This window comes from Chiloscyllium plagiosum, chromosome 8, assembly GCF_004010195.1.
Source record: "Chiloscyllium plagiosum isolate BGI_BamShark_2017 chromosome 8, ASM401019v2, whole genome shotgun sequence".
Taxonomy (NCBI): domain Eukaryota; kingdom Metazoa; phylum Chordata; class Chondrichthyes; order Orectolobiformes; family Hemiscylliidae; genus Chiloscyllium; species Chiloscyllium plagiosum.
The window spans coordinates 95,968,683-95,990,782 of NC_057717.1; the positions used below are offsets into that span (position 1 = coordinate 95,968,683).

General features: G+C 40.5%; 1 protein-coding gene across 6 annotated transcripts in view; it reads left to right on the forward strand.

Moving 5' to 3' along the window:
- The window catches only part of rfx1a (regulatory factor X, 1a (influences HLA class II expression)), a 155,926-nt gene that overhangs the window by 123,893 nt on the left and 9,933 nt on the right, over positions 1 to 22,100 (forward strand). For 4 of the 6 annotated variants that reach the window (XM_043694805.1, XM_043694802.1, XM_043694806.1 and 1 more), the window contains exons 14-18: positions 7,041 to 7,190; positions 11,662 to 11,870; positions 16,099 to 16,252; positions 16,716 to 16,761; positions 19,758 to 21,880. In XM_043694805.1, coding sequence (XP_043550740.1) covers positions 7,041 to 7,190; positions 11,662 to 11,870; positions 16,099 to 16,252; positions 16,716 to 16,761; positions 19,758 to 19,915 — 717 coding nt within the window. In that variant the 3' untranslated portion in view covers positions 19,916 to 21,880. Of the gene's footprint in view, positions 1 to 7,040; positions 7,191 to 11,661; positions 11,871 to 16,098; positions 16,253 to 16,715; positions 16,762 to 19,757; positions 21,881 to 22,100 lie in introns of those variants that run through there. The other 2 variants (XM_043694804.1, XM_043694803.1) reach the window with 1 other exon arrangement.

The window sequence follows — 22,100 nt, forward strand, 5'->3', positions numbered from 1 at the left end:
TAGGAGGCCAGCATGGGGTGTCCAGGTGGATGGGGTGTGTTGGAGGCGGGAGAAGGGGTCGTCAGAGGGTGGGCGGGAGTCTTGGTTAAAGAAGTAGGCACGGAGGCGAAGGCGGCGGAAGAATTGTTCGATGTCACGCCGCGTGTTGAATTCATCAATCCGGGCGCATAGGGGAATGAAGGTGAGGCCTCTGCTGAGGACTGATCTTTCATCCTCAGAGAGGGGTAGGTCTGGAGGGATAGTGAAAACACGGCAGGGCTGGGAGCTAGGACCTGGTGTGGGGCTGGAGCTGGGTGTGGGGGCGGGGTTAGGTCTGGGGTCGGACCTAACCCCGCCCCCAGTTAAAGTTAAAATTACACAACACCAGGTTATAGTCCAACAGGTTTATTTGGAAGTACTGTGGAGCAAGATTATAAGACACAGGGTTAATAGCAAAAGATTGCAGTGTCGCCGAGACTTTCCCTACGCCTCCACTTCTTGCCTCTAAAGAACTGCCATACCGTAAACACACCATTGTTCGCAGCAAACTTCCCAACCTTCAGGACAACATCGACCATAACACCATACAACCCTGTCATGGCAACCACTGCAATACGGGTCAGAATGTCGACATGGATACCACCATTACGTGGCACCACCATGTACACAGTAGGTACTCATGTGACTCAGCGAACATTGTCTATCTCATAAGCTGCAGGCAAGGATGCCCCAAGTCATGGTACATTGGCGAGACCAAACAGATGCTACAACAGATGAATGAACACCGCACAACAATCGCCAGACAGGCATGTTCCCTCCCAGTTGGGGAACAATTCAGCTGTCAAGAAAATTCAACCTCGGATCTTCGGGTGACCATCCTCCAAGGTGGACTTCAGAATACACAACAACAGAGGGTGACAGCCAAGTTTGGTCAGGACCAACTCAGGACGATGGCCTCAACTGGGATCTTGGGTTCATGTCACTCTACAGGTGACCCCACGATGTTATTTTCTCTCTCTCTCTCTCTCTCTTCACGCACTCTCTCTCACACGTATATACACACACACAAAATCTTACATACTCATGCACTCACGCAGACTCTCAGACACACACACAAACACCCCTCACACTCACACCCATGCACACACCCTTTCACAGGCTTATACTCCATTACACTCACACACAAATATAAACTCTCTCACACGCACTCACTCACATTCTTTCTCTCCCTCACATGCACGCACACACAAATATAAGTCGGTGGGGTCAATTTGCATTTGCAGAATTGTATTTGCAGAGACATTCTATTTTCCTCAAAAAGCACAGAATATGCAGGCAGTCAAAGCAGAAGTACATCCATGTAACATTTTATCAATTCCAACTTTGGAAATACAACCAGTCTGACTCAAGATTGGGATACAGACAGTCTAACCTCACACCTTTAATACATTGTCTGAGCTGAGATGTCACAGTTTTTTTTTATAAAACCTTAAATTACCTCGAGAATGTGACTTAAAAGAAATCTGGGATTTACATATTAATGAACCGAAACCTGCAAACCATTCTAAAAGATGAAGACTTAACAGCAATCTAAATTTATTCAATATATTGTTTCAGTTGCAGACCCTGTGACATTTTGTTATAAACTGTGAGTCTTATGATCCTGCTCCACAGCTAGCTGATGAAGGAGCAGTGCTCCAAAAGCTAGTACTTACAAATAAACCTGTTGGATTATAATCTGGCGTTGTGTGATGTTTAAATTGTCAGCTGTGCAACGTTTCAGTGCACAATGGAGAATATTTTACAAGGTCTACCCCCTAGTCCCCTGAGAGAACTTAGATATAGTCCTTAGACTTTTGTCCTAGGCGGGCATATACCTTAGAAGGGAAAAATGTGAGTTCCACACACCCTAAATGACCTACTTGGGCTACAGAGTCAACAAGAAGATAAAATGAGGGTGGTCAATGGTGCCCTGACTTCCACGTCTGTACCAGAGCTTAGGATCTTTTCTTGGGTTGATGAATTATGATGAAAAGTTCATACATAACCTGGCCTACATCCTGGAAGCTGAGCATCAACTCCTAAAAAAGGGTCAGTCTTGGAAATGGTCACTTAGCCAAGGCATAACTTTCAGGGAAGTGATAAAGCAGCTATCATTCTCTCAGCTGTTGGCACACTGTGATCCCAAGCGAGATCTGGTATTGACATATCCTCCCCATGTAGCATTGCGATAGTATTAGCTCATGGAAAGAAACAACCACCAGGTATGCATGTACTACTTTGGCTGATGAAGAGCATAAATACACCCAACTAGAGAAAGCAGGTTTGATAGTCATATTTAGAGCCAGGAAGTTTCACCAATATCTTTACAGATGTAAATTTGTAATAATAACAAACCACAAACCCCTGCTAGGTCTACTTAAAGAGTAGAAGGCAGTGCCACCCGTAGCTTCGGGCTGAATTCAACGATGGGCTCTAATTCTAAGTGTGTATAACTGCATGTTCAAAAACCGTCCAGGAGGACAAGTAGCACCGTGGATGCATTGAACTACCTTCCGCTGGCAGATACACCACCAGTGGTACTGCCACTGGAAGAGTCCATAATGCTTTTAAATTTTGTGGACACACTTCCAGTCACAGCTGACAGTATCAGACTTTGGACACAGCAAGAGCCAGTCCTGGCAAAACTGAAACAGCTGGAGGTGTAGGTGAGTCCAAAGGGCTGGCCAGAATTAAAACTGTTTTGGATCCAGAGGGACCTGATCACAGTGGAGATGACATATTGTTATGGGGACCAAGAGTGATTGTCCTGAGCAAAGGTCACTGCCAGATCCTGGTTGAATTCCAGCAGGGCTTTCCAAAATGAAGTTGTTGGCAAGACGTTATGTCTGGTGGCCAGAATTAGATGCATAGCTGTGTTGGTGGGGCAGTGCCTAGAGTGCAAAGAAAGACAGAAATTATCCTCAGTAGTGTGGGAATGTCCCAATAAACCCTGGACTTGCAACATTTCGACTGTGCAGGTCCTTTCGGGGGCACAACGTTCATAGTCATTGCGGACGCACATTCAAAGTTGGTTGCATGCACCTAAGAGTGCATTTGTCAAACATGGGGTCGCGCAAGAGAAACTGCGTGCATCTTTTCCAATACACAGACTCCTGGAAGTGTTGGTCAGAGATAATTTGACATCGTTTACCAGCAGGGAATTTGAGTATTCAACATAAGGTATTCGACATAAAAGGACATCATCCAATGTTTGGCAGAAAGAGAACCCCAAATTTTGAAGGCAGGCTTAAAGAAGCAGCCTACAGCTTCACTAGATACTAAACTGTCCTGGTTCCTATTTGGTTATCGGACCATCCCTCATGCAACTGCAGGGATAGCTCCAGCAGAACTGCTCAGGCCAGAAGACTCCGCTCTGGGTTAAATCTAACCTTCCTAAACCTGAAGGGTGTGGGTGAAATGGCATCAGGAACACCAGAGCTGGACACAATACTCCGCTAAGCGAGAGAGGTAACTTATTTCAGGGGGTGAAGTTTTGTGTAGAAATCACAGGAACAGCCCTAGATGGGCAAGAGGCATGGTCGACATGAGGTCAGGTGCAGTGATGTATAAAGTTCAAATCCTGAACAGACACATGGACCATATGAAAGCTGCAAACTTGCAAATGGGAGCAAGACATGCCCGACACCTCGACATACTTTTCAACTGTTCCGGGACCTGTGAATTCTCCCTACCGGTAAAAATGTTGAAGATACCTCAAAATCTGAGATGGACGCGGTGGATGTCACAGCCTCGATACTTTTGCCACCTGAAGAGTAGAATGAATTTCTTCCAAGATGCTCTGGGCACAAGAGGTGAGCTACTGTGTATTACACACTGCCCGTGTCAGAGGCAGAGTTGGACAAACCTGGGAGGAGGACTGACCTGTGTCCTCGGACTTCAAGGACAAGGGGTATAGTGATTATAATGAGGTCAACCAGCTGGATAGTTATTCTGGTCCAGTCAGGGAGCCCTGGCTGACAGATAAGAATGGGAGTGTCAGATAACCTGTTCACTCTTAAGACCTGGCTCTAAGGAAACTGGTTCAGTGTTAAGGACTCTCCACATGTAAATAAAGGGTGACTTGGTGATGGGATATTTATTAGCGTTTACAGGAAGGTATTTCAAAGAGCCCAAACAGCTGTAGGTGTAGACATGTTTTCCAAATAGAAAGTGGAATTAATAATAAACTAAAAGTCTGAGAAATGGAGAGTTTTGCCAGAGCAGTCAGACTGGAAGAGCTACAGAGGTGGAAAGGGGCAAGGCCTTGAAGATTAAGCACAAGAATGAAAATTTCCAATTGAAAACCAAGAATCCAATGAAGTAGTTGGTTAGCTCGCTGAGCTGCTGGGTTATCATGCCAATGTTTCGTTACCATGATAGGTAACATCATCAGTGTGACTTCTGTGAAGCACTGTTGTTCTGTCCCACTTGTTTTTTATGTGGCCCAGTCTGTGGGAGTGAGTGTCAGTTCTGGGTCTTCTATGCAGCGGTTTGTCTCTGATTAGCTTGTCCTAGAATAGTTACTTTGCCATAGTCGAATTGATGGCCTACTTGGGGGTTTGTGTGTATGGAGATGAGGGAGAGTGGATCATGTTGTTTAGTTGCCATTTGGTGTTCGTGAAGTTGGATTGCTAGTTTTCTTCCTGTGTGTCCAATGTAGTGCTTGTTGTAGTTATTCAAGAGAATTTGTATACCACGTTGGTCCTACATGTTGTGGCTATGGGTCCTTTGTCCTGGCAAGTTGTTGGCATAATGTGGCTGTTGGTTGGTGTGCTACCATGATACCTAGTGGTCATAACAGCCAAACAGTTAATTCTGATATGTTCTTCACAAAGGGTAGGGTGGCCAGTGTCTACTTAGCATTGTTTGTTGGATAGGCATCAGTGGATGAAAATGATGGGGTAACTGTTGTTAGCAAAGACTTTGTGCAAGAGTTCTTCCTCTTCCTTGCACAGTTCTGGTGTGTTGCAGTGTGTCACAGCTGTTTTGAATAGTCCACTTACACAGCTCGGTTTGTGGAGGTAGAGGTGATTGCTATTGTAGTTGAGGATCTGGACTATGTGGCTGAGTTTCCTGTACACTTTGTTATACAAAATCCCTTGCAACAACTGCAAACAAACACTACATCAGACAAACAGGAAGCACCCAACTTCACGAACACCAACTGGCAACTAAATGACATGCATCACTGTCCTCATCTCCATATACACAGACCCGCAAGAGGGCCATCAATTCAACTATGACAAAGCAACCATTCTAGAACAAGCTAACCAGAGACATGTCAGAGGGTTCCTGGAAGCCTAGTTTTCAACTAAAAAGGCCATCTTCAAACACAAAGACATAGTGTACAAACCACTGCAGAGAAGACCCAGAAATAACACTCACCCCCACAGACCGTACCACATAAAAACCAAACGGGACAGAACAACAGTGCTTCATGGAAGTTGCACTGATGATGTTACCCAGCATATCGAAATGTCTGCATGATAACACAGCAGCTCAGCGAGCTAACCAACCACCTCATTCACAACCCAAGCTGCAGATTTTCATGAAAATCCAATGAACTGCTAAAGGATAGGGATAATCAGCAAGTGAGACAACAAGGACAGCTGTGCTTTTGATGTGCTGAAATTTATAAAGAATAGGCAGCTTGGCAAAATGATCTTTGGAAAATAAGAGGCAGAGTGCACATTGATGATTTTCCAAGTGTTGAAGTAGTTATTGAGATGGTATGTATATAAGGGTTATAAACTCAGTTCGTGCAAAATTAGGTGTCCAGTACAGCAGTCTAATGGAGTGATCAGACCTGGTCTTGTCTTTGATTGAGACCCTGGAAATAGATGTTATGTAAGGTAGCCAGATCAAAGGAGAGTTTATATTAAGGAAAGCCTTACAAAATGCAGGAGAACAATGACCTCAAATTATACCTGACAATGTGAATTGTAAAGGATTAAATAACCAAATAACTGTGGTTTTCTTTCTGTGTATCTAATATATCAGTCATGTTTGGTAAATTCAAGTACTAATTTATTTTTAAAATCAGGAATGTGATCAATTTGTTTCTTTGATATTCCTCATCAAATGAATGATGCATCATCGTACTTCATTACATAGTTTAGGTAACAGGTCATCAAAGAACAATGCGGCATCAGTCCTTCGGTGGGGTGGGGGATTCAATTACCCGTAGATTTTCTTCATGTGACTTCTGCAACCAAAATACAGATTTTAAAGTTGAAAAAGGAGCAGGAACACTTAAAGTTTCAAATCAGATCATGAAACACAACCTTGTAATTGGCCAAAAAATTAGACCAGTTGAAGGATAAGTATCTTTAATCAGTTTGTTTGAATGTGTTATAACAGACTTTTGGGACAGGTGGGATGTGAACCTGGACCTTCTAACCCAAAGGTTTAAAGATAGAGACACTACCACAGTGTCAGAAGATTTTAAGAGATTCTAATTTTTAACCAATCTCTTCAAACATGTTTTTGTACATCTGTGGGACAGGTGTGACATGAACCTGGATCTGCAGATCTAGAAGTAAGGACTTTACCACTACACCACAAGAGCCCTTCCAATTGAATGCTGTGCTTATCATTTGTTTAATTTTTTAATTACAAATACAGGTTTAACACTTATATATGTTATACTTAAGAGTATAAGCATGTATTCACTCCATCGCCTCAAATTGCATGCTGTCTGTTCAGCCTGGGGGCCGTTTTGTTTGTTAAATTTGATATGCTAATTTTCAGATGTCCTTTGAGCATAACGTATCCTCTAATGCACATTATTTCAGGATATGCAGGGGAAAGATTTATTCAAAGTGTTCCTGTTAAAATTGTAGCACTTCAATTGATTTTATTCTTTAGTTTAATCCTGTAACTTATGTTTTAAAACTCTATATCAGAAAATAGATTAATCCTTGACTGTTTTATTCACTCACCACTGGCCCATTATTAATAAATTTTAAATTGTATTTGGACCTTAAATATTCATTGCTGTTCATTTCTAACTCCTGTAGGTGGCAGCTGCAAGTGCCTTTGCACAGACTCTGAGACGTTACACATCATTAAATCATCTTGCTCAGGCAGCCCGTGCTGTGCTGCAGAATACTGCACAGATTAACCAGATGCTGAGTGATTTAAACCGAGTAGATTTTGCAAATGTTCAGGTAATTAGCACGGCACCAGAAAAAAACTCCAGGTCCAATCATAGCCATTTGAATTAGCTGATCTCAACCAAGTAGTGTTAAGGAAGTGCTGGTCTGGATTTTATGTTGGTTATGAGGACAGAACTGTCTATGGTTGCTGTCATTACTCATTTGAAACTGACAATGTGACTTCTGCAACCAAAATACAGATTTTAAAGTTGAAAAAGGAGCAGGAACACTTAAAGTTTCAAATCAGATCATGAGGCACAACCTTGTAATTGGCCAAAATATTAGACCAGTTGAAGGATAAGTATTTGAAACTGACAATTACATGGTTAAATGCAGAAGCTGGTGATTGCTGTGACTGAAAGCATGATTCTTTAGAAATTGAGTACAGGAGGTCTCCAATTGGAAATTTCTCTTTTATAATAAATTATACATATCTTCTGAAATTATCGAAGTTAATGATATTTTATCTTCTATTTTAATCCCATGTGTATGTCTCAAATAATTTATTTTGTTAAATAGAGTAAATTAAAAGTAGCGAACTTTTAACTTTCCTGTTTGTTGTGTATGGGAATATTTTAATATGACTTGCTGCTTACCTTACTGCTGCCGTACACCGATTGACTCAGCACCAGAAAGAAACTATCGTCATTAAAGAATGCATCACAGAGATTGCTATATCTTTGGCAGCTTTCTTTAAGTGTAGTGAAGGACGTCATTGCTTCTCCACTGACTGGAAGATCTGTCCATTGTATGGACTTAGTGCCCTGATTTAGGGAGAAAAAAAGGATGAACCAGATATTACCTCACTTAATTGTTATCCTTTGATCCACTGCTGGAAATGGCATTGTCAGTTAATGCTAGATTCCGCCTTGACCCTAATATCTAATGGTCAGTCACATTAAGAACACCAGCTGTCCATATCCTCAGATGTAGAATGATTCAGACCTCTCCTAATACTTGAAAAGAGGAAGAAAATAATAGTTGAGGAGGTGGAGGACACCACACATAAGATGTTACCTCTGAATCCAAGAGTGAAAGGAAGAATATAGAAACATAGAAGATAGGAGCATGAGCCTGCTCCACTGTTCATCACCGTCATGGCTGATTATCCAACTCAATAGCCTAGTCCTGCTTTCTCTCTTTAACCTTTATTCCATTCACCCCAAGTGCTATATCTAGCAGTCTCTTGAATACATTGAATGTTTTGGCATCAACTGCTTCCTGTGCTAATGAATTCCGCAGGCTCCCCACTCTTTGGGTGAAGAAATGTCTCCTCATCTCCATCCTAAATGGTCTGCCCCAGATTCTCAGACTGTGACCCCTGGTTCTGGATGCACCCACCATCAAGAACATCCTCCCTGCATCCATCCTGTCTAATCCTTTAGAATTTTGTAAGTCTGTGTGAGATCCCCTCACTCATCTGAACTCCAGTGAAAATAATCCTAACATAGTCAATTCTCCACATGCGTCAGTCCCTCTATCCCTGAAATCATTCTGGTAAACCTTCGCTGCAGTCCCTTGAGAGCAGTAGCATCCTTCCTCAGAAAAGGAGACCAAAGCCGCGCACACTATTCCAGGTGTGGCCTCACCAAGGCCCTGTAAAGCTGCAATGACACATCCCTGTTCCTGTATTTGAAACATCCCACACTGAAGGCCAACATCACATTTGCCTTCTTTACCGCTTGCTGTACCTGCATGCTTACCTTCAGTGACTGGTGCACAAGGACACCCAGGTCCCGCTGCACTCTCCCCTCTCCCAATTTACAGCCATTCAGGTAGTGATCTGCCTTCTTGTTTTTGCTTCCAAAGTGAATAACCTCCGATTTATCCCAGTTATATTGCATCTGCCGTTGATTTGCCCACTCACCTAGCCTGTCAGATCATGCTGAAAGATTTCTGCATCCTAGTCACAGTTCACCCTCCCACCAACTTGGAATCATCTGCAAACTTTGAGATGTCACATTTTGTTCCCTTATCCAAATCATTAATAGCATTGTGGATAGCTGAGGTCCCAGCACCATTCCCTGTGGCACCCTACCAGTCACTGCCTGCCAATTTGTAAAGGACCCATTAATTTCTACTCTTTGTTTCCTCTCTACCAACCAGTTTTTTTTTAATCCATCTTAATACACTACCCCCAATTCCATGCACTTTAATCTTGCACAATAATTGTACGCAGGACTTTATCAAATGTTTTCTGAAAGTCCAAATGCACCATATCAACAGGCTCCCCTTGTCAACTCTACTGGTTACATCTTCATAGAATTCCCATAGATTTGTGAAGCATGATTTCCCCTTCATAAATCCATGCTCTCTCTGTCTGACGCTGCCACTGTTTTCTAAATGCTCTGCTGCAAAGTCCTTAATAATGGATTCGAGAATTTTCCCCACAACTGATGTTAGGCTGACTGGTCGATAATTCCCTGGTTTCTCTCGACCTCTTTTTTTGAGTATTCCAGTGACATTAGCTACCCTCCAATCTGCAGGGATTGTACCAGAGTCTAGAGAATCCTGGAAGATGACCAATACAACTGCTGTTTCTAGAGCCACTTCCTTAAGTACTCTGGGATGTAGACTGTCAGGTCCTTGGGATTTATCTGCCTTCAATCCCCTCAGTTTTTGCAGCACCATTTCTCTACTAATATTGATCTCCCTCGTATTAAACCTTGCATTCTCCAACATGTCTGGTATTTGATTAGTGTCCTCTCTTGTGAAGACAGAACCAAAGTATATGTTCACTTGCTCAGCCATTTCTTTGTCCCCTATTCTACATTTCCACATTTCTATCTGTAGGGGGCATACATTTGTCTTCACTAATCTCTTTCTCTTCACATACCTGTAGAAACTCTTACTATCAGTCTTTATGTTCCCTGCAAGTTTCTTTTTGTACCGTATTTTCCCCTTCTTAATCAAATGGTAATAGTCCTGTACATGTGCCATTTGCTGTTTATATTATATTAAAGCAAGTACCATATCAATATAGTAGCTAGAAAGTGTTAATCAACTTAGTTACAGGAAGACATGCAATAATACAGAACTTAAAATGCTTTAAGTTTAAAAAAAATTACTTTCCAATGCAATTACTGTTATTATGTGGACACAACAGGATTCACATGACACACAAAGCAGTGAGATCAGCAGTGTCTTTTTGGTGGTCTGCACTGTGGTACAAATGCTAGCCAGAAAAATAGGAAACTCTGTACTCTGTGCCATATCATGGAATCTTTAATATCCATCTTGACCACAAGAGCAAGCAAATAGGTTCTAGTTGCCATTTTTTATCTGACCAATGCAGCATTTTCTCAGTACTGTACTTAGAGTCATACAGATGTACAGCACTGAAACAGACCCTTCAGTCCAATTTGTCCATACCGACCAGATATCCTAACCTAATCTAATCCCACTTGCCAGCACTTGGTCCATATCCCTCTAAACTGTTTCTATTCACATGACCATCCAGATGACTTTTAAATATTGTTGTACCAGCCTCCTCCACTTCCTCTGGCAGCTCATTCCATACATGCACCACCCTCTGCATGAAAAGGTTGCCCCTTAAGTCCCTTTTAAGTTTTTCTTCTCTCACCCTAAACCTATGCCCTCTAGTTCTGGACTTCCCCACTCCAGAGAAACGACCTTGTCTATTTACCCTATCCATGCCCCTCATGATTTTATAAACCTCTATAAGGTCACTTCTCAGTCTCCGTTCCAGGGAAAACAGCCCTAGCCTACTCAGCCTTTCCCTGTAGGTCAAAAGCTCCCAACACTAGCAACATCTTTGTAAATCTTTTCTGAACCCTTTCAAGTTTCTCAACATCCTTCCAATAGGAGGGACACCAGAATTGCATGCAATATTTCAAAAGTGGCCTAATCAATGTCCTGTATAGCCACAACGTGATCTCCCAAGTCCTCCATTCAATACTCTGACCAATAAAAGACAGCATACTAAATGCCTCCTTCATTATCCTATCTACCTGCGACTCTACTTTCAAGGAACTATGAACCTGCACTCTAAGGAGTTCAGCAACACGGCCAGGACCTTACCATTAAGTGTATAAGCCCTGCTCTGATTTGCCTTTCCCAATGCAGCATCTCACATTTATCTAAATTAAACTCCATCTGCCACTGTTCAGCCCATTGGCCCATCTGATCAGAGGTAACCTTCTTTGCTGACACTGTACCTCCAAATAACTGTCAAATTCACCTGATGTCCTGAAGCAGAGCTTGAACCTACAAACCTCTAACTCTAAGATACTATCAACCAAGCCATACTGGCTTTTATGATTTTCTCAGTTCAGTCAGAATTTATTCTGTATTGGTTATGAGTTCATGTAGTGTGAAACTAATCAGCAGAGCTAAATCAGCCTCTTGCTAATGTCTTTATGTCAGTGAGAGAAATCCCTGGTAACATAGCTTGTCTTTTGAAAATCGTTTTGTACTTGATGAGCTGGTGTACATGTAATAGTGATTTAATGTTTTTTTTCAGGAACAAGCTTCATGGGTGTGTCGTTGTGAGGATGGTGTTGTGCAAAGGCTGGAACAGGATTTTAAAATGACTTTACAGCAACAGAACTCCTTAGAGCAATGGGCATCCTGGTTAGACAGTGTGGTAACCCAGGTCCTCAAACCATATCATGGCAGTCCTAGTTTCCCCAAAGCTGCCAAACAGTTCCTGCTCAAGTGGTCCTTCTATAGGTAAGTCTTATAATATTGTTCTGCGTAGGTAGAAGTGTGTTATTAAATGAAAATATACTTGATAATGTGTCATTATGCACAGGAAATTCATTTACAGTGTGTTGCAGTAAATCCTCTGTACCCACGAAATCATGAATTCGCCTATCCACACCAAAAAATAATTTAACAATAAAAATCAACATTTGCAGGCAAAAATCATGTATCAATGATTTTTAATTTAGGTTTAATGAGCTCCTCTCGCAAATTTCATCAATCACAGAGATTCTCAGGATTGGAACTCTCGCTGATATGGAGGAATGACTGTATTTGAATTTAAATATTTTATATCAATATATTTCACTCATTTGAACCAAACTATTAGTTTTATACAATGCATTTTATTTCTTGTGCTTTTATGTAAGTAATACTAATGAGTAAATGTCAAAAACTTTGTACAGTTAACAACATTTGTTCTCTTTGTACGCTATTTGGTTGTTATGAAGGGACAGTGAATAATAAACTTGTTACCTCACCTTGAATAAAGTGGTCCTTCAGCTGCAGATCTGCTTTCTCAAATATGTCTGGTGTCATTTCTGAACTCAGTCATGTGGAGGAGGAGACAGAGTTGCATTTTTAAAAAAAATTCATTTGGATCGCCCAAAAACTTTGGCAAACAATGGGTAACTTTTAAAATGTAGTCAGTTGTCTTGTAGTTGAACAAGAACAACACGTGATTACATGTAACTTCAAAGTATGCTGATTAGACAAAGTGACATTCTTGTTCCTCTGGCATCCTCCACATAGTGCTGGAGTGGGCTTCCTCCACACCTGCAGAGAGAAGTTAAGAGATTTTAATGTCATAATATTGGTAAATATCTCAAACTAAGCCACAATCTTCATGCAGTATAAAATGGAGTGAGTATGTCTGAGTGTTAGTCCTATTTTCATTGCTGGATGAAATTTTCAACACTCAAAGTTTCAAAATTTTAATTGTTTGGATGTAATGATTTTGGATCTGCTTATCTAAACGAAGTTATTTTAATGCAATCAGTACTCTGAAAGTTTTATTAAGGTAAGTAGCATTGGGAGACTTGGATTCCTCTGATCTTCCACCACCTCCCAAATTCAGTTATCATTTTCAACAATAACTAATTGTTGATCCTGTGACTTGAATCCCAGAAAATGCTTCATCAATGCAAATTCATAGCTTGTGTCTGAATATAGGATATGCTATCATCAGCACCAATAATTATTAAAATTATCTTATGTAACTATGGAAGGGATATCTTTGATTTGGGGAAGTAAAATTAAAGTTGTTGGTGTCTTGTTTCATAGAACATAGAATATGACAGTGCAGGCCCTTCAGCCCTCGATGTTGCTGTGAAACCAATCTGAAGCCCATCTAACCTACACTATTCCATTATCATCCATATGTTTGTCTAATGACCATTTAAGTGCCTTTAAAGTTGGCAAGTCCACTCCTGTTGCAGGCAGGGCATTCTATGCCCTTACTACTCTGAGTAAAGAAACTATCTCTAACATCTGTCTGATATCTATCACCCCTCAATTTAGTTATGTCCCCTCACGTTAGCCATCACCATCCTCGGAAAAGGCTGTCACTGTCCATCCTATGTAATCCTCTGATCACCTTATATGTCTTTCTTAAGTCATCTCTCAACCTTCTTCTTTGTAACGAAACAGCCTCAAATCCCTCAGCCTTTCCTTATAAGACCTTCCCTCCATACCAGGCAATATCTTGGTAAATCTCCTCTGTACCCTTTCCAATGCTTCCACATCCTTCCTATAATGCAGCAACCAGAACTGCACGCAACACTCCAAGTGCGGCCGCACCAGGGTTTTCTACAGCTGCAACATGACCTCATAGCTCTGAAACTCAATCCCTCTACCAATAAAAGCTAACATGCCATATGCCTTCTTAACAACCCTACCAAGCTAGGTAGCAACTTTCAGGGATCTATGTACATGGACACCAAGACCTCTGTGCTCATCCACACTGCCAAGAATCTTACCATTAGCCCAGTACTCTGCGTTCCTGTTACTCCTTCCAAAGTGAATCACCTCACACTTGTCCACATCAAAGTCTATTTGCCACCTTTCAGCTGAGCTCTGTAGCTTACCTGTGTCCCTCTGTAACTTGCAACGTCCTTCAGCAGTGATCACAACTCCATCGACCTTTGTGTCATCCGCAAATTTACTAACCCATCCTTCTACACCCTCATCCAAGTCAATTATAAAAATGACAAACAGCAGTGGCCCCAAAACAGATCCTTGTGGTACACCACTAGTTACTGAACTCCAGGATGAACATTTCCCATCAACCACCACCCTCTGTCTTCTTTCAGCTAACCAGTTTCTAATCCAAACCGCTAATTCATGCTCAATCCCATACCACCATATTTTCTACAATAGCCTACCATTGGGAACCTTATCAAATGCTTTACTGAAATCCACATACACCACATCAACCACTTTACCCTCATCCACCTGTTTGGTCACCTCAAAGAGCTCACAAGGTTTGTGAGGCATGACCTACCCTTCACAAAACCATGTTCCTTTCTAGATGATTATATATCCTATCTATTAAAATCCTTTCCAACACTTTACCCACAACCAAAGAAAGGCTAACTGGTCTATAATTACAGATTGTCCCAACTTCCCTTCTTGAACAAGGCGACAACAATTGCTTTCTTCCAGTCTTTTGGCACTATTCCTGTCGATAATGATGACATAAAAATCAAAGCTAAAGGCTCTGCATTCTCCTCCATAGCTTCCCAGAGAATTCTAGGATAAATCCCATCTAGGCCAAGGAACTTATCCATTTTCACACACTCCAGAATTGCTAAACCTCCTCCTTATGAATCTCAATCCCGTCTCGTCTAACAGCCAGTATCTCAGTATTCTCCTCGACAAAATTGTCTTTTTGCAGTGTGAATACTGATGAAAAATATTCATTTAGGCCTCTCCTATCTCCTCAGACTCCACACACAACGTCCCACTACTGTCCTTGACTGGCCCTAATCTTACTCTCATCATTCTTTTATTCCTGACATACCTATCGAAAGCTTTAGGGTTCTCCTTGATCCTACCTGCCAAAGACTTCTCATGTCCTCTCCTGGCTAACTTTCAACTCTCAAGTGCTCTAACTGAGCCTCCACGTCTCATCCTCACATAAGCCTCCTTCTTTCTCTTGACAAGAGATTCAACTTCTTTAGTAAACATGCTGTGTTAAACTGTATCCAGTATGTACACTTCTACAAGTCTCCTGGTAAATAACTATGATTAATTATTTCTCTCAAGATCGTTTTCATATTGACTGTAGTTAAGTTATTTGGCTCCTTCTTGGGTTATAAAGTCAACTCCAATAAATCCAAGACTAAGACAGTCTCGAATCCACCCTTGAAATCTTTCCCTTTAAACGTAGAAAATAGAAACAGAAGTAGGCCATTCGGCCCTTTGAGTTTGCTGCACCATTCATTATGATCATGGCAGATCATACAACTGAGTAGGAGCAAATTACTGCAGATCCTGGGATCTGTACTGAAAACAAAAAAATGTAGGAAATCACAGTGGATCAGGCAACATCTGTGGAGAGACAATTAGCTTATGTTTCAAGTCTTGATGACTCTTCATCAGCTCTGCTAAGTAATTTGATAACCATGTTTAGAATTAGGATGGTGAATAAGGACAAACTTTTACCATTGGCAGACCTGCATTTAAGAACCAGAGGACACCAATTTAAGATGAATGACTAAGGACAAATGACAACATGAGACATACCATTTTTATACAGTGAGTGGTTAGGATTTGGATTGCCAGAGAGGGTGGTGGAAGCAGATTTAATTGAACATTTCAAAGTGAATTAAATGAACACCTGAACAAAGAAAAAAAATTAGCAGAATGTGGAGAAAGGTTGCAGGGTAAAAAACTAATTAAATTGCTCTTGCAGAGTGGGCTTAATGGTCTTCTTTTGTGCTGCAAACATTTTTATCATTCTATCATAACCTCCATCTAATACATTTCCCATTAAGATTAGATAATTAAGGGGTAGGTGGCAAGTGGAAACCAGCTGTAAAAACACTTCTTCATTATGTTGTCTTCTTTCCAAGCCAAAAGCTAATGTTGGATGCTTATAGGTTTCCAGAATGATGTATGCTTTTAGAAAATTTGTAGTGACAGCACTTCAGAAAATTTAGCAGCACTTCAGAAAGAACTGTTCTATTTATTTTAGTTCAATGGTGATTCGGGATTTAACTTTAAGGAGTGCAGCAAGTTTTGGGTCCTTTCATCTCATTCGCCTTCTATATGATGAATACATGTACTATTTGATAGAGCATCGTGTGGCACAAGCAAAGGGAGAAACACCCATTGCTGTCATGGGTGAGGTAAGTTGTATGTCATCTTCTGTCTCCATTTTGTTCTCATAATTGCATATGTTTTAATTTGTAAAGTGCTAATGTGGTAATTTTAATCTTCATGTTAAATTCTGACTGATATTATTTGCCAAATCTTTAATCGCTGCATCAATTGTTGAAATACTGTTTACTTTTTGAAATACAATGGATAAATAATTGTTAACTGTATTGTATAAAGATAATGTAGAATGCATTTAGTTTTAAATCTATACTCCTAAAGAATGACAAGTTCATGCAAAATACAATGTATTTTAAATTCACAGTTTGATTTTGCAAAACATGTGGTAGAAGTATTTATTGTAAAATTAAATGATTAAACACAAAAATATGTCATGTAGTACTCAACTGCTAGAGCTGCTGGTCTAGTTCTCCTCCAGTTTTGTAATGCAATGAGTTAAAGGCAAAATAAGACACGTTTCTTCTTTTAATGTAGTTTGCTGATCTAGGACGGGCTTTAAACCCTCTGGATCCTGACAAAGGTAGGCAATGTACTTGAACACAAAAAGCAAATCCACATTTATGTTTATTTTATAATTGAGTTTGTAGTATTGGAAGATTTCTAAACTTTGGGACAGGTTGATCATTTATTCAAATTTGGAGAGTGAGAGGCATTGCCTTTCATCCTTTCTCTGATTTGGGTACTTATGTTGATTCAACAAACACAATCACTTAATTGAGAATGATGAGTACCTCATGTCCTGGTACTGAATATTGTGGTTGTTCATTGCTGCGAAGTGCTAGTCATTTTTCCTTAACAACATCCTTTCACCTCCTTAAAGTATTTCTGTGCAAGTAAGTTTTTTTTTAATTTTTTGATGTGTGATTCCATATGGAAGATAAATGTGTAAATATCCAGAGGTATGCAAAGATAGGAATGAAATTAGATTGGTCACAATATCTAACTAATCTTGTTGTTTGGAATGTGTACGGACTTGCTCAGATTATATATATCCCAATGTTAACAATGGGTTAGAGTAGAATAGAATCCCTACCGTGTGGAAACAGGCCCTTTGGCCCAACAAGTCCACACCAACCCTCAAAAGAATAACCCACCCAGACCCTTTCCCCTCCCCTATTATCCTACATTTACCCCTAACTAATGCACCTAACCTGCACGCATTCGGATTATGGGATGAAACCCACGCAGACACTGGGAGAATGTGCAAACTCCACACAGACAGGCGCCCAAGGCTGGAATCGAACTCGGGTCCCTGATGCTGTGAGGCAGCAGTGCTAACCACTGAGCCACCATGCCACCCATAATGAATTACAGAAAGCACTTCAGCTTCCCCCTCATTGCAAACCCAACTCAAGCCCCAGTGAGACTTGAACCCACAGTCGCTGGCACTGGAGAACAGTGCCTTATCCATTAAGCCACTGGGGCTGCCTCCGGGTGCTACAGTTTCCTCCCACAATCCAAAAAATGTGCAGGTTAGGTGAACTGGCCATGCTACATTGCCCATGGTGTTCAGGAATGTGAGGGTTAGGTGTATTAGTCAGGGGTAAATATAGCGTAATAAGGTTGGGGAATGGGTCTGGGTGGGTTACTCTTCGGAGGGTCGGTGTGGACTTGTTGGGCCAAATGGCCTTTTTCCACATTGTAGGGATTCTCTATGATGGGTTTAAATGATTGATCATGTAAAGAATAAGCATCAAGATAGACTGGTTGAGATGAATGGCCTATTTATTTATATTTATGTGTAATTTATATCTATGTGTCATTGGTATTGAGCTTTTGTTTTAAACACACATTCCTCATTGCCAATCATCATTTTCTGTCTGAAGTCTTTCAAAATGACATTACCTCCCAGATTTGTGATGGGGTTTTTCCTGTAATGCCATGCAGTCAGCTTTCCACTCCTGCCCAGTACCAAAGCAGCTATGAGTAAAGTTGCAAATGGCATACTGCATGACTATGGATATCATCCTGCCAGTAGACTTTACTATAATCAACCACACTAGTCTCATTCAATGTCCCTTGTGTTGTCAGGCACCGTGGGACTGATTTCACTTGGATCTGCTGTTATCTATTTGATCATCGCCACTGCATCTCCAACAATGGTTTTTCTCCTAGACAGCTCTCTTGAGGATCAAAAGATCTTTGGCCTGCTCTTCTTTACCTATCATGGAATCATCTTTTATGTGGTGCTATCAAAAATCAACTCTACCTTTTCACCCCCTGTTTTGGTCTTTCCATTGCTTTTCTATTTGTCCAACATTCAGCTGCAGATTGGCCACAATTTTCTCCTGATGAACATTGGGGAGACTAAACCCATTATCTTCAGCTCCTGTCCAAGATTTGTACCTCAATTATTAATTCTATTCCCTACCCCAGTATGCTGTTCAACCTTAATCTGATTCCTGCCTCAAAGCACCAAGATTATCTGTATATCTTACCGTGCAGTAGATGCCACTCAGCCATCTAATCTGATTTTGCCAGATTTCTGGTCCTCAAATGTTCAAATTTAGAATTCTTATCCTTATATTCTTATCCTTTGTGATCAGTCTGCTTCCCATATCCCCTACAACCCACCCTCCCGTCTTGGCACCTTCCCCTGCCACCACAGGAATTGCAAAATCTGTGCCCACACCTCCTCCCTCACCTCCATCCAAGGTCCCAAAGGAGCCTTCAACATCCATCAAAGTTTTACCTGCACATCCACCAATATCATTTATTGTATCCGTTGCTCCCGATGCGGTCTCCTCTACATTGGGGAGACTGGACGCCTCCTAGCAGAGTGCTTTAGGGAACATCTCTGGGACACCCGCACCAATCAACCACACTGGCCTGTGGCCCAACATTTCAACTCCCCCTCCCACTCAGCCGAGGACATGGAGGTCCTGGGCCTCCTTCACCACTGCTCTCTCACCACCCGACGCCTGGAGGACGAACGCCTCATCTTCCGCCTCTGAACACTTCAACCCCAGGGCATCAATGTGGACTTCAACAATTTCCTCATGTCCCCTGCTGCCTGAACTGCTGTGCTTTTCCAGCACCACTCTAATCTAAACTCTGGTTTCCAGCATCTGCAGTCATTGTTTTTACCTTGCTTCCCATATCTGTAGCCTCTCCTAGTATATCATGCCCTACCTCTACAGCTACTTGTACTTCTGCCTCTCTCTCACTTTTGAAAGCTTTGCCTTCGGAAAGCTAGACTGGGCTCCATGTCCTGGTTTTGTAAACAATCTCACCTCTTTTCCTCCCCAAAACCCACTGCTTAGCTTTCATCTTTGTCACCTTTAAACTTCTTACATCTCTTGCTTAGGATATTTTTCAGTTTTAAAAGCACTGTATAATTCCTAGGGATTTTTTTTTAATGTTTTCAACCATGTTCATCGTTATGCCCAACTTTTAATCTAAAGCTTTTGTATAAAGTAAATATTCCTTGAATGGTTTTTGTGGAGGAAGAGTAAATAATTAATTTAGGTGATTCTGAATTTGTATCATTTTTTCCTTTTAAATCACCTTAATCAGATGAGGAGGAAGAGGAAGAAGAAAGTGATGATGACAGTCAACAGGAAATTCCAATGGACAATGAACCAACATTAGTAACAGATGCCATGGAGCCACCAGCCAAATTGCCACGGACAGATTCAAGGGGAGTGTTCGTCCAAGCACCACCAACCAACTGAGAATAAAACGTAGGACAAAAATCAGAAAGCTTTTGCTTGAATTTAATGCAGTTCGCTCACTACCCATGGCACTTAATTGCCATTGCATAGAAAGACATTGTCTATAGTTATCACGAATCTCAAACATCTGCCAAAATTATTTTAGTTCAACATTTATTTATATGAGTTATATTAAAAATAAAGAAGAAAAATTTGGGCACTAGGTGTAGAGCATGTTGGTAAATGAATATCTTCACACAGTTACAAATTTAAAGCCACTTAGCTCACAAGATATATAAAGAAACTGAAGCTTTACAAAGCTCAGGATCATGCTGCATTCTGCTGCTTACATTCTTTCTTTGAAAACCATGCCAGCCAGACAAAACAGTAACCTATTGCCCAAATACCACGATTTCATCTCATTCAGCTGCATTTACTTTTATTTTCGTAACCAAAACATTGCATCCACGAGTATTGTTTGCTGCCACTGGAATAAACGAAAGGTGAAATGAAAAATCCCACTAGAATTTCTAACAAAATTTATTTCAAATTAAATTAGGTCTGTTTATAAGTGTGCTACTAAACATTGTACAGGTATAGGAGCTAGTGTGTTTAACATGTGGGCCCCTGATGCACCTTTAATTAAAATAAACTCTGAAACTAACTAGACTATTGAGTCAGTTTACACATGTTATTTTAAATATTCACGTTTTAAAAGAATTACAAGCTGTTTGATCACACAAGCAACTTCATTCAGCTAAAATAATCAACTATATCCTACTGCCAAGAAAGCACAGATTGAACTGGGAACATAACATTGAGTTGAATCAAAGATTACACATTCTAGATTGACAAGTATGATGATACTTTCACACCAATAAACCTCTTGTAAGCCAATCTTGGAGACGTTCCTCTGCTTATTTTATGGGCTTTTATCTTTAATATGTTAGTTTGTTTTACAAGTTAAACATATTTATTAAGACACATTTTGAAAGGCTACGCATTAGCTTGTGCAGTGGCAGCAGTTGTAACAGAACACTGACTTTACACATTTGCAATTATTTTTCTTTGACTTTCACACAAATAAATTAGTAACCATTTGGATTTCTCTTTACCTACACTGCTCATAGAATGAAAGTTTATTTCAAGTGAAACCTAAGAAATACGATACATTTTTCCATGTTATTATATCCTTTGACTCAGTGTCCTTCTTAAGGTGACCCGAGTTGTTGGTGATGGGCTTGAAGAATTGACCACTTACATAGGACATAATGAGGCAATTTTCTCAAAGGAAATAGGGAATTTGGGCTGAAAGTGTGTTGCACAGTCACTTTCTATTCCTGGTGTTTCATGGGAGGTATATCAGACTTGTGAGTTGGAGATGAATCTGGAGTCCTAGAGAGGGCTAGAAAATTGGGATGAGCTCACTGGAAGTATTAGCTATGTTGTATTATCTCACAGGTTGCAAACTAAAGCTTTTATAGGTATTTTCTGTCCACTGCAAAATGTAACACAAAGGAAGACAGGAATTTAGGCAATGGGGAGAAAAGTATTAAGATGTAAATCCTTTGCCAATAATATGATTAGGTCAATGTTCATTAAAATTTAACTAACACTAATTTGCTGGTGTATTGACATAACTTTCAGGAACTGTCATATTTTCCTGTATGATTTGTTGATGTAGTTTAATCATTTATGTTGCAATATTTAATGGAATTTTAAGTTTCCATATTGATTATTCTCGTTCTGTTCTGCAAGGATGGCCCATTAAAATGTTGCAGTAAAAGGGATAGAGCTTAGATTGTTAGCACTTTTTATTCCATGCTGTTCTCAGGCAGAGGCCTTCTGATCTTTGCTATACTGAACCTGATTTGCAAGTCAATGAATTGAAATCACAAACAATTATTATGAAGAGCCCTGTTGAACGCTATCAATCCTCATTGTACATATTACATTAAACTTGGTAAAGATCATTGGATGACACCAGCTATACTGATATAAGTGCAAAATATTTATTTTTTCAATCTACCTGCTGAATATAGTTTAGCACCAACTTAAAGCACAGTCATCAAACAAGGGTAAACATCTATTCAGATTCCAAATTTAAGCTTGTGTTTTTTTAAAAGTTCACTTAATCCAAACTGAAAAATATTCAGAATCAGCCTTATATGTGAACGTATATATGTAAAACATATATGTGAAACAA